The sequence below is a fragment of the Zophobas morio genome, unplaced genomic scaffold, assembly GCF_036711695.1.
Source record: "Zophobas morio isolate AGI-343-1 ecotype UQ-CSIRO unplaced genomic scaffold, CSIRO_AGI_Zmor_V1 ptg000007l, whole genome shotgun sequence".
NCBI lineage: Eukaryota > Metazoa > Arthropoda > Insecta > Coleoptera > Tenebrionidae > Zophobas > Zophobas morio.
In genome coordinates this window covers 5370816-5384912 of record NW_026972112.1, presented here as the reverse complement: position 1 = coordinate 5384912, position 14097 = coordinate 5370816, and the positions used below count along the sequence as shown (strand labels likewise).

General features: G+C 31.2%; 1 protein-coding gene across 2 annotated transcripts in view; it reads right to left on the bottom strand.

The window, feature by feature from the left end:
• Nucleotides 1-14097, bottom strand: part of LOC135124344 (DNA-directed RNA polymerases I, II, and III subunit RPABC3) — a 161476-nt gene that overhangs the window by 90875 nt on the left and 56504 nt on the right. For both annotated transcript variants that reach the window (XM_064049344.1, XM_064049346.1), the window contains exon 2: nt 5333-5416. In XM_064049344.1, coding sequence (XP_063905414.1) covers nt 5333-5416 — 84 coding nt within the window. The remainder of the gene's footprint in view (nt 1-5332; nt 5417-14097) is intronic.

Below are 14097 nucleotides of genomic sequence, written 5' to 3'. Positions count from 1 at the left end.
TTTATGAATAATTTGAGCTAAATTATTACGATAAGTTAAAGCCAGATTCTTTTCACCTCGAGATTTCCTATCATTGAATTGACCAACAACAAAACTATTCAATTTTCTCTTATTGTTTTTATTTGATCGTAAAACAGTCATCGCCTCATCACTATTTCCAAAAAATAATTTGACACAGTATCTTTTTTGGCTTAGGGAAAGAATCTAAAGGACCTAAAGGATTCAAGATTTCACCAAAATGTTGTAAATATTCTTTAACACGGTCTTCAGGTAATCTTTCAGACGATTCCGGGACGTTGAATAAGATCACATTTCTGCTACGATCCATACGATCATTAATTTCAGATACCACATTATAATATCACAGGCAATGTCATCCTTATTTTTTATTACTTAGATTAAGTTCAGATTGAAGTTTTTCCACATTGTCTTCAATTACTTGAATTCAATCAGAAATTTGCTGAAATTTCTCACTAATTCTAACTTTAACTCCGTTTTTACCTTATTGAATTGTTTTTCAATAATCTGCTCTATAGCCGAAAGAAAGATCGGACTATCTGAAGTGGAGCAAGTATTACAAGTCCAAGAGCTTTCAATGTTCGAAGCGCCCGAGTACGTACAAATAAGTATATAAATAAATAAGTAGCTAAGGAAAGACAAAAAAAAACCGGGGACACTTTTCTTCACACCTATAGGAACTGTTATGAGAAATAACTCACTGATTAAACGTTCGTAGCATTGATGTTCGACGTCCCGCATGCTGTTGAATGCGCCAAGGTCATCAAAAAAGGTTGAATGCAAAAAAATGATTTACAGCACATTATCAACGGGAATACATTACATCGGAAGAATGTCACGTAGACATTTGTTAGATTTGAATGAGTTTATCGCTCCACATCAGATGACTAAAATTATTCATAATTCATATTCCATTGAACAAAATATTCTGAATGTTATTATTATAATTCTTACCTTATCATTATTTTATTGTTATAAAGACGAGCGTATTCTCACATTTTCCAGAAAATGGGGTGGCTCGTTCTTAATTTGATCAACAATAAATTGACTGATTCATTAATTTGTGAGTCACCTGTTTAAGTAAATCTAAAAAATATGAATGCAATGATTAAAAGTCTGTTCATATTTTCCACATTTGCGAAAGAATTTATTCGGGGTTAATAAACATATACATTTTTATTAAAAAGTTACCAAGCTTACAATAACTTCAAAACGTGAAGACTTCAAAGTACATATTCAGTTTTGCAATTCTTGATTTAATCAATAAAATAAATTGACATTAATTTTTTTCACACACCCCATATAAGCAAATCTAAAAAATATTTATGCAGTGATAAATCACAATTATAGACTCATCATACTTTGCACAATGCACATTTAAGATAGCATTTTTCGGAAAAATTTTGGGGTGGCGTGATCAATTTTTTAGGGGGGATGAGCAAATATATTTAGATCATTTTTTTCAAAAATTTACCATGCCCATGATAACTTTAAAACATCTCCAAGATTTCAAAGCATTTGGTTTTGTAGTTCCTAATTAAATAAATAAAATATATTCCCCCATTCATTAATTTTTTTGAGTCACCCTGCAAATCCAAAAAATATGAATGGAATGATAAATTACAAGTACAGACTCATCATATTTTCTACATTTTAGATATGATTTATTCGGCAAACTTCTGAGGTGACGTCATCAATTTTTTGGAAGGGACACGTAAATATATTTTGAATAAAAACTGATCATGCTTATCACAACTGTAAACCATATGCAAGATTTCAAAGCATTCGGTTTTACAGATTCCAAATTAAATGCCAAAATGCTGTTTCCAAAATTTTATTTTTTTTCAAAAATCTGGACGTTTCGGGTAAAATCTCAATTCCGAGTCATAAACTAAATGTGTAAGACTATGTTATTTGATACAATTTAAAACCCATTTACTATGCACAACTTTGAAGTGACGTCATCACACTAATGGTGGGGATGACTAGACAAATTTTGGTTAGCGTTTTACCATCTACATGATATACCTAATGTAAATACAAAATTTGACAACAATCGGAGAATATCTGTCTAATAAAAATCCGGGATGGCAGACAGACGGACCGACAGACGGACAGACAGATGGAAACGGGAGACCTATTTCTTCGCCCTCTAGGGGTCATGATAGGTCCAGAAAATGTAAAAGTATAGAGTCGGCCGACAGACTCGATTGTAATCCTTTGCTTACGCTCGGGAAGTAAAAACGCACTCGAAATGCACTAAATTCACAATAACTAAAATATGCACAGTTCACTGCAATTAAGCAAGTTAAAGAGAGAAGGAGCTAAAACGTGCAGCCAATGAATAATATTTCATCTTTGAACAGGTATTCCTGTTTGGAAAGAATTTTAAAGTGCTTTGAAGCCTCTTTTCTTACAATAATTTAATTAAATTTCTTAGAGGATATGTCACTTACCAAAATCAACCTTATTTTAGCAGGTACTAGCCCCACTCACCCACCCTCTCCTTTCTTAGAGGGTATGTCATTTGCCAAAATCAGTCTTACCCTAGTAGGTATTAGCCCCACCCACCCACCCTCTCTTTTCTTACAGAGTATGTCATTTGCCAAAATCAGTTTTATAACTTTTACAAAAAATGATCAAAATTTGGTAACATTACGAGCTTACTTATATGCATAAGGCAGGAATATTGAACATCTTCTCTAGTGTTTCGTTGGTTTTGTTTTCGTTTATAATTTTAAAATGTCTTATTAAATGTTTTATTTTTGGTTTATTTATTAATTAAAAATAACAGCTTGTTTTATTAATAATAATAATGCAAAACGATTAATGACTACTGGTTGTTATGGTTATTGTCCTAAAAAAACATAGAAGGTGGATTTCAGTCATTATAAGAAATCAGAAAGGAAGCCGGAGGTGTTCACGCGTATGGTGCGCGCAGTGTTGCCAATTTGACTTTTATAAAATTACGTTTTTTCGTAATATACATCATTAAAAAATTTTTTATAATTTTTTTGGAACTCCCGAATCCCCGCATATTACGTACTGAAGAGTTAATTCTACCATACACTTATAAATTTATAACACAAAATAAAATCTGTTGGCAAATTTAACAAAATGACCTTTGATGGGTTTTTTTGGACTAATGGTTACAAATTACAGTAATCTCTCTTCACATTATCATTTTAACTTTATAACAACAAAAAAATATTTAATTTTTTTACTCCTGTGGATTTTTTTTTATAAAATTAATTAACTTCTGTTTTATTTTTTATAAGATAAACCTATTGGTAGAAAATTTAAGAGTAATAAAAATAGTTATAATTCTATACGTATTTGATGATTATGCTATTAATATGCAAATTTTTTGACCGTTGTGCGCAACTGACCCTACCTGCATTAACTCCAGTCTGGCAAATATTATATTTAATTTAATAATAATTTTTTAAATAGTTTTTTGGGACTCCCGAATCCCCCGTACATAACGCACTGAAAAGTTAATCCACCAAACTGTATTTCGAAACCAATAACTTTTCAAAAAAATTGTGGAAGATCGTCGAAAATGAACTGTTTTAACACACGACTATATCGCAAAAGCAACATTTAAACTTTTTGTAAATGTCACAGAACTTAAATAGCAACTTAACCAGCATTTTTGTGATAATCAGAGCTCTAGGAAACGACAATTTAGTCGACAATAAAAATGATGATGTCAAAGAAATTCATGGAAATGTTTTCAAACAATAGTGTTATCGTGGTAGTAAATGTGTGACACATCTTGAATATCAACAGTTGAACGTTTTTCTTTTAGGTCGCCACATTAAACATAGTGTAAACAAAAACACAAAAAATCAAAAAGACTCGAATGTTTACGAGACCGCAAATATGCATCGACGACATATAATTAACACAATTTATTCTTAATTTGATAAACAATTTAAAACTAATTCATCAATACAAAATTATGGTGTCGAGAGTGCTATAACGATCACTACAAAGTTTTAAAGATCGAGGAATTTTTAGTGGTAGCTTGAGCGGACAGTCGTTTACAGTCTAGTATAACTATATTTTGAACGAACACGCTATGTCGTAAGTCTCACTCTTAATTGGAAGAAAAATCGATAATGTAAAACCACCTACTCTATAGAGCACACTTTCTGTAAAACTTTACATCAGAAGCGTATCGCGGAAAATGCAAAGCTCTACAGCTTCCCATGTCACTGATTACTATGATGCGATGTCTAAATCAGTAAAATGGCCCGGAAAAATAAACTACCATTTTTTGGTCAATCCAGGAAATTTATCTTTTACCAAAAGCCACGGAGGGTGAAAATCTCCACCGCAGCAACGCGTTATTTGCTACACTTTGAACAGCAAAGTTGACACTTCGAATAAAATTTTAAACTGTCAACCATCACTTCCAAAGGGCCCGTGCTTGACGGAATTTCTAACTACCAGCACAAACTTTGCATCCCTGAGGAGGTCGTGGTGGGGAAAACTTCATGGCAACTATCTACATTGTCTTTCTCGAGAATTAACAATGGGAAGTTCAGTTTTACAATTTTTAGTTGAATTTTATCATGTTAAAAATTTACCTGTAGTTCGTGGGGCAAACTTGATCTTGATAAACCCAGCCACTGACTTAAGTTTTTTGTTTGGTCTAGAACTACTTAAATAACAACCGACAAAACACTCTACCTAATCGAAAGCTAAAATGTCGCCCGAATCCGTCTAATTACGTTTCTCTGTTCATATTCGTTGATGGACACAACCTGTTCGCAGAATTGTTATGTCATGATCCGACATAAATCCTGGAAAGTTGTGTCGCTTTAGATCACATATGTGCTCGTAAATTTTAAGCCCCTCCGCTGTCCCATAAATAAAACTAATCACATCCCAGTGACCACAAATAAGGCTCCGCTGCTAAAATACAAACGTGGACTCACTTTCCAGAACCATAATTACAAAATTAGCATACAGAGAGTAAAATTTTGGCGATTTATGGAGGGCGTGAGCTCTGATCGTGGCGACGTAACCTTGTCAAACTTCATAAATTCAATAAATAGTAATTTTATTAAATGAAACACCGCTTGAAATTCTCCTCACAGAAACCTTATTTGACGAAGGTCATGACCAATAATTATTATCGGAATTTCTGTGAAGCGCTCAAGTGTGGTGGACGCACAGCACATAGTCTAAATGTTAAAAAACGCCAACAGCGGAAAGAAGGTAAATATTTGCGTAGACAACGAAGACGACAAACAATAATGGAGGTGACAGCTTGATAACAAGGAGTTGTTTATTTTCGACTCACCCAACTCCATCGGATATAGCCAGGAGTTGATGTCCAGGATCAGGTCCATCTTGAAGGATTCGCTCTCGCAGTGCAAACGGCTCACTGCAAGAAAATCGAAATATTAAAAAAAACATTGCTCCGTCATGATTCACGTCGCGCATAAAATCCAATATAATGCAGTCGCGGTGGATATCGAGCGGAAATTTCAAGTGCATGGTCGCAATAATAATAACAACGGTCATATGACACAGTCGCCCACAGCAGGCTGTTAATCAACAATCTTGACATTGAACTCATTACATCGCACGATTTGATATGCCAGGAAATACTTTATGCAGGTGAATAATACACCTATTCGTTTTTTAAAGGCGATTATGAAACGAAACGATTAAAGGATAATTGGAGGTGCCTTTTTTGGGTATCACCTTGTAGCTGCCAAATTCGTGACACATGGTGAGGATACTAATTTTAAATTTAGTGCTTCCTTGCGACGAAAATTTATAGCCGCACTGAAAGTAGGCAAGGTCTAGAAGATTTTTTTTTACTTCGGTCGTGATGATAAAGACACTACTATTATGAGTGCGGCATATTCAACAGCGCAGCATTAGCATATTGCCAACGTGCATATTTCACTAAATAAGTGTTCAAGTTTCCCAGAACCATGAACTAGAGGGAATGAATGGCTCTTCTAAAGCGAAATATTACCGACAATGGCTACGGTTCGGTACAACTCGTGGAACATACGGGTTTAGCAGCAGCATAATAACATATAGTAACACTGTGGCACTGTGCTTAAAGGTAAGTCGGCCGTAAGAGCTAAAAAAACGTTAAAATTATCCCTGCTTTGTGACAATACTACCGACGATTCCCCTCTGCTGCAGTCCGACTTAAATAAAACACGTGCAAAATTGCATAATGTATACATTTTCGTAATTGGAAAAAATATTTGTGATGGTAATTTTTCTCATACGGTTAGTGCACAAAAAAAAGTTCCGAACATATTCCATAAAAAAATTCAATTCAAATTACTCAACACTTTTTATTTTCTAAGCGTAACGAAGTATTGTAATCGAATCCATTAGACAACTAGCTACTTTTATTTTTCCTCGACGTTTCATGACCCTTACAGTAGGAAAGAATAGGTTGAATTTTTATCAGACCTGCAATCTCCAAAACTACTGGGCCAATGTTGTCAAATTTTACATGTGTATTAGAAATATGAAATTTATATTAGTAAATATTAATTCAATTTTATAAAATAAGATAACCCCTCACATGTGGTTTATGAATTCGTGTTCAGTTTTTACCCTAGACATCCAGATTTTTGGAAAATATATAGATTTCAAAATTTTGCCGAATAAATCCTCTCTGAAACATGTAAAATATTATGACTCTATAATTGTGGTCCATAAATGCACACATACATTATAAAATTACTTATACAAGAACGACTCACTTTTTCGAACAAATTCACTTGAAACAAACATGTACCATGCTTCTTAATTAACATTTACTTTCATAGAGCATACATGTTTTTATTTTAACATACAAACGTTATCATGAAAAAATAAAATTCGCAAAATCTAATCTTATAATTTTTCGAAAAATCTGAATTTGTTTACCTTTCGCCAATTTTTTGATATCACATCACAATTTTTAGCTTTTTTCGTTTGCTCTAATTTTCAATGTTTCGTTTATTAAATTTTTTTGACTTGGAATTTTTGAATGTCGCAGTTTTTCGATTTTTCAGTTTCTCTATTTTTAATTTTCCGATTTTTCAATTTCCTGATTTTTATTTTTCATTTCTCGACTTTTTAGTTTTCATTTTCTTGATTTTATATCACAAATTTTTGTTTTTTCATTTCCTTAATTTTTTCAATGTTTCTTTCGATTCGAAAATTTTTCGCTTATTCAATTTTTCAAATTTTCCTCGATTTTCCAATTTATAATTGTTTCAATTTTGCGATGTTTGGATTTCTCAGTTATCCGATTTTCCGATTTCTTTAATTTTCAATATTTCGCTATCACAATATTTCGTTTTTTCGATTTTTAAGTTTCTCAATTTTTACTTTTTTGATTTTTCAATTTTTTGTTTCTTCAATGTTTGAAATTTTTGATTTCCAATTTTTTGATATTTCGAAGTTTCCAATTTATACTTTCTCGTAATTTCATTTTTGATTTTTCAATCTTACAATTCTGCATTTTTCCATTTTTTTATCCGAAAAAACTGAAAAATCTAAAAACTAAAAAAACGAGAAATTGCAAAATCGAAAAACTGGAAAATCGAGGAACTGAGGAAACGACTAATTGAAACATTGAAAAACTAAAGAGAGACTTATAAATCGAAGAAATGAATAATCAAAAAACTGGAAAACCCATTGTACAATCGAAAAATTATAGAATCGCCAAAATTTATAAATTAAATATCGAGAGATTCAAAAACTAAAAATCGAAAAATTGTATAAATGAAAATGTTTTAAAATTCAATTATAGGTAAATGAAAAATGGAAAAATTGTAAAATCGTAAGATTCAAAAAGTGTCAAATTTTAAAAATTTATGTAAATATTACTACATACTTAAAATGAAAACTAGAAAAAATGCAAATCAAAAATTGAAGAAACGAAAAATTCAAAAATCGTGAAACTGAAAAACTAAAAATAGCACGAGTTCTCAATTTTTAATTTTTTAATTTTTTGGTTGGAAATTCGATTGAAAAAATTAAATAAAAAATCCGAACGAAAAACTGTAATCGAAAAATAGAAGAAATGAAAAATTGAAACATTGAAAAACTGAAAATTGAAAAATTTAAAAATCGAAAAAATTAATAATTAAAAAATTGGAAAGAAGAAAAAAGGAATTGAATAAAAAAATCGGATAACCCATTGTAAAATTGAAAAATTATGGAATCGCCAAAACTGTAAAGTCGAAAAACTGTAACACTGAAAGATCGAAATGTTGATAAATTAAATATCGAGCAATTCAAAAACTAAAAATCGAAAAAATAAATATATGAAAAAGTTTTAAAATACAATAGGTAAACGAAAAATGAAAAATGGAAAAAAACTAAAATCGTAAAATTCAGAAAGTGTAAAATTTTAAAAATTATGTGTAAATATTACTACATATTTAAACTGAAAACTAGAAAAATTGCACACCAAAAATTGAAGAAACGAAAAATTGAAAAATCAAGAAACTGAAAAACTAAAAATTGCACGAGTTGTCAATTTTTAATTTTTCAATTTTTTGGTTTGGAAAATCGAAAAATTGAAAAAATAAAGAACATAAGAAAAGCAAATCGAAAAATTCCAAATCGAAAAATTGAAGAAATGAAAAATTCAAAAATGTTACATCGAAAAAAAAATATATAAAATCAGAACACCGAAAAACCGAAAAACTGAAAAAATAAAGACAATAAAAAACCCAAACGAAAAGTTGAAGAAATGAAAAATTGAAACATTGAAAACCTAAAAATTGAGAAATTCAAAAATCAAAAAAATTCATAATAAAAAAATTGGAAAAGCCATTAAAATCGAAAAATTACAGAATCGTTATAATTGTAAAGTCGAAAAACTGTAAACACTGAAGGATGGAAAAACTGAATAAATGAAAAAGTTTTAAAATGCAATAGGTAAATGAAAAATGAAAAAATTCTAAAATCGTAAAATTCAAACAGTATAAAATTTTTACAATTATTATATGTAAAGATTACTACATATTTATAATGAAACCTAAAAAAATTGCAAATCAAAAATTGAAGAAACGAAAAATTGAAAAAGCGGGAAACTGAAAAATTAAAAACTGCCCTAGTTCTCAATTTTGAATTATTCAACTTTTCGATTTTCCAAATCTAAAAATTGAAAAAAAGAAAAATGATTAAATCAGAACACTGAAAGTCCGAAAAATTGTAAGAGTTCTCAAATTTTAATTTCCCAATTTTTCGATTTTCCGAATCTAAAAATTGAAAAATTTTACATTGACAAAATCAATCAATCAATCAATCAATCAATCAAAAATTGAAAAATCGGAAAACTGAAAAATTAAAAATTGCACGAATTCTCGATTTGTAATTTTTCAATTTTTCGAGTTTTCAAATTTAAAAATTGAAAATTTCACATTGACAAAAAGAAAAATTATAAAATCAGAACACTGAAAATCGGAAAAATTGAAAAAATAAAGAAAAGAAAAAACGAAAGGAAAAATTACAATTCAAAAAATTGAACAAATGAAAAATTGCAAAATCTAAAAATTGAAACACCCAAAGTTGGAAAATCAAAACTTGACAAATTTAAAAATGAAAACTCGGAAAGTTAGATATCGTAAAACTGAAGACAAAAACAAAAAAATTAGAAACTGTAAAATTGCAAATAAAAAAATTTGAAATACGAAAAATTAAAGAACCAAAAGACTGATAAATTAAAACTTGAAAACACGACAAATTTTAAATCGAAAAATTGTAAAATCAAAAAATTGTAAAATCGAAAAATTGCGAAATCTAAAAATCGAAAAATTCAAAAGTTGGAAAATTGAAAAACTGAAAATTTTAACTCGTGAAAATAGAAACATTGCAAATCGAAAACCTGAACACACAAAAAAATTGAAGAAATGAAAAATTGCAAAAAAATCTAAAAATTGAAATATATATCCAAAGTTGGAAAACCAAAAAACTGACAAATTTAAAAATGAAAACTCCTAGAGTTACATATCGTAAAACTGAAGAAATAAAAAAATTAAAAACTGTCAAATTCCAAATAGAAAATTTAAAATACGGACAATAAAACAATGGAAAATTGCAAAATCTAAAAATTGAAAAATTCAAAAGTTGGAAAATTGAAAAACTGAAAAATTTACTCTTGAAAATAGAAACATTTGAGTTTTAGAGCTCGAAACCTACAAGAAAGTGTGTTTAGTTGAGTTTCGAAAATGTGAAAATTTTTGCGAAATTTGAAGAGGGGAAGACCATTAAAAAATTTCAATTTTAAAAAAGTCCAAAAATAATGAAACAATTCAGGGACGTAGATCTCGACACGCTGATTCCAAAAATATAGCATATTGATGGTCACGAAGCAACATTTTCGAAAAAATCGCTGCGAAATGCGAATTTTTGAAATTTTCAAAAATTTTGAATTTTCAACGGTCGATTCTGGAAAAACGGTTGCAGGTATCAAAAAACAGAAGCCGGATTTGAGTTCTAGAGCTCGAAATCTACAAGAAAATGTGTTTAGTTGAGTTTCGAAAATATCAAAATTTTTGCGAAATTTGAAGAAGGGGGGACCATTAAAAAATTTCAATTTTAAAAAAGTTGTCTAAAAATTATGAAAAAATTCAGGGACGTAGATCTCGACACGCTGATTCCAAAAATATAGCATATTGATGGTCACGAAGCAACATTTTCGAAAAAATCGCTGCGAAATGCGAATTTTTGAAAATTTCAAAAATTTCGAAATTTCAACGATCGATTCTGGAAAAACTGTTGCAGGTATCGAAAAACCGAAGCCGGATTTGAGTTCTAGAGCTCGAAATCTACAAGAAAATGGAGGCAAATCGAAAACCTGAAGACCCAAAAAATTGAAGAACTGAAAATTCAAGTTAAAAAAGTTGCGGAAGTGTTATTTACGCCACTAGTCATCATTTTTCAACGAAGCCGCATTTGTTGGGTTGTACTTCAGGAGCAAGGGAAGTTCTGTCGCAATAACTTTCGACCAATTTTTTTACATGTTGACAAGTTGCCAGTAACTGATTTGCCTGCACAGAATTATTCAATTTTACTAACGGAAAGTAGATTGAATATATATTTTAAATATAATATGCAAATCTGGTTAACATCAATCAATCAAGTGGCAATTTAAGAGAAACTCCATTAGAAATTCTTAAATCTTATTTCATGGTGCAGATTTCCAATCATCTCGTTCTTGGTATTTCCAAAAGTTCTTCAGTTAGTCAAATAACGTCCACCATGATTAATGCTTAAATTCGAGCAAAAAGTGTTAAACATAAATTTAAATTGCTCTGAGTACTTCCGACAGATCAGCGAAAAAACAATCAAATTTAAGATGACGTCATCAATTCTTTAAAGAAGATGAGAAACAAATTTAAAAATCGACTAGAAATTGTCGCTTAAAATGTGGAAGCAACTGAAAAAACCTCTACGTAAAAAATTAAAAACTACACCATCTGCAAAAGTTCTCCGAAAAATGCAAGGCCATCAAGTCGGAAAAACACTAATGGAAATTTAACAAGCGTATAATTTGTTCACGACGACAGAACATTGTAAAATTTAAATTTAATCCGATTCGGCAGTAAAGATATAGGGGATGGAATCTATTGGTTGAGTGAGTTACGATAATTGTTTCATTTCAAATTTATTATAATGACAAGCGTAAACTATTAAAGCGAGCGAGACAAACGTTCTGCGTCTACTGTAAAAGCTATAATTAAGTAAAAATCCTGCCGCGGCATTACTTTAATGCCTCCTTATTAATTGCAAACGCATTAGCACTCCCCTGCCTGCAATTCTTCTCCGTTACAAAAAAACCTGAATCTGCAAACTATCAAACACCTGCTCCTGCAACGCAAACACAGCAATAATAATCTTTCTAAGGCAATATTTACACATTTTCTTTTGAATCACGCACGCTGTTTATCCACCAAACAAACAACGAAACTTTTAATGTAAGTAATTTACAAAGCCCCAAAGTAATTAGCATAAAAACGACGCCCACTCAAAGCACCAACTTCGCCAATTTTGTTCCAAAGCCCTCGCCGACTACCCATTTTTAATTAAATCAAATTTTTCATTTCCGAAAAAGTTCATCAAAGTGATGAGACCGTAGCGGTTCCGAGTCATTTGACTTGACTAAGACTGTACAATCTGGGTCTTCTTTCCACGACAATTTAATTTACTGGCACCCCGTTCCATCGTTCGTAGCACACAAAATTAATCCCCGGAAAAATTACTGGCGCTTTGTCAAAAAGTTCGCGTGACCGAACTGGTAATAAGAAATTGTTAAACGAATCCTCTTAAATGTAAACTAATGTCGGAGAATTTTACACGAATCTTTATTTTGGATTAAATTCGGGATTGAGTGGAAGGAGATATTAATGACGCCAATCACGACAAATTCGGGGTTTTCATTCAATTTTGTTCCGGTGTGTGGGGTTTCTAAACAATTATTTCAAAATTAGGACAATTCAAAAAAAAATAGCGTGCACGCATACATTTTATTGTTACCAATATAAAAGAAAATAGAACCCATGTTTGGGATTTATTTACGTTTAAATGTTTTTTCAAGTCAAACTTCAAAAGATACTTATATTAATTTAAATTTTAATACATTTTGTCGGTAAATAAAAAAGCTCTGACTGAATTTAACTGTTTAAATAAGTTACAAGTTATACAAACAACGTCCGTCTATCGTAGAATTTACAGCTTTCGACTCCATCTGAAAAAAAATTGGCACTTGTTTCATAACTTTTCAAAAGGTTCTTAATGCTATGACATAAAACAAGCGCATTAAGTGCAATCTAAAGCAAGATGTATCTACAAGATGTTTCATCTCAACTCAAGGATGAAATAAATTTTAGTGCTTGCAACTATGTTGTCACATAAACTGATTAATATTTTTAAGAAAAAAATGTTTATAGGTTCTAGTTAATTGCCAATTGACACCTCCACAAGAAAACTCCCAAAATCAATACTCACAAAAAAGCTTCTACCAATTAGTCCTCGCTTTAATTGTTGTTTATTGTTGCCGGTCGGCAAACACTTCCAGCCGAAGTCGTTTACATTTGTTCAAACTGTTTGTAAACAATCTCTGTGTTGTTTCGGAGTTTGAGCGACAACTACATCTCTAATGTCATCAATACACGTTCTTTTAATTTTTAACCTTTTCAAGCCACCTAACAAAATTTCCTTCTTTTAACCCACTTCGCCAAGCCTACTATAAAATTCCCACAGCAATATATAACACCCCACCCCCTCAGGTTAACCCGTATTTCCCACACGTTCCTCGAGGACACGAGTAACACGTACATTTCATAAATGTTTGTGCGTCAAGAAAATGACGCAAGCCAGAAAGCTTTACATGATAAATTAGAAGTTTCATTTTTTATTAATGAGGTTGGCGATGGTGATCTGGCCACGATTTGACTTTACAAATAAGGGATCTCCGAAATTCTTGCAAATTATGTACTTCGTAAACAAAATATAAGGCGTTCGCGAGATTCTTTAGAATTACTTCAAAAATACGACAATCCACGAGCTTCAAAAATCAGACACAAGGGAACTCGGAGATTTTTTCAGACTACTTCAAAAATCAAACACAAGAAGACTCCAAGATTCTTTTAAACTACTTCAAAAACCAGACACAAGCGGCCCCGGGATTCCTTCAAACTGCTTCAAAAATCAGACACAAGGGAACTCGGAAATTCTTTCAAACTACTTCGAAAACCAGACACAAGGAGTCCCCGAGATTCATTAGAATTACTTCAAAAATAATTATTTGTAAAGTCTGGTTTTTGAAGTAGTTTGAAAGAATCTCGGAGTCCCCTTGTGTCTGATTTTTCAAGCAGTTTGAGAGAATCTCAGAAACTCTTTTGTAATTTGTTGTTGAAGTAGTTGCAAAGAATCTCGAGGATCCATTGTCTTACTTGTGTTTGATTTTTGAAGTAATCTGAATGAATCTCGGGGACCCCTTGTGTCTGGTTTTTGAAGTAGTTTGAAAGAATCTCGGAGTCCCCTTGTGTCTGATTTTTCAAGCAGTTTGAGAGAATCTCAGAAACTCTT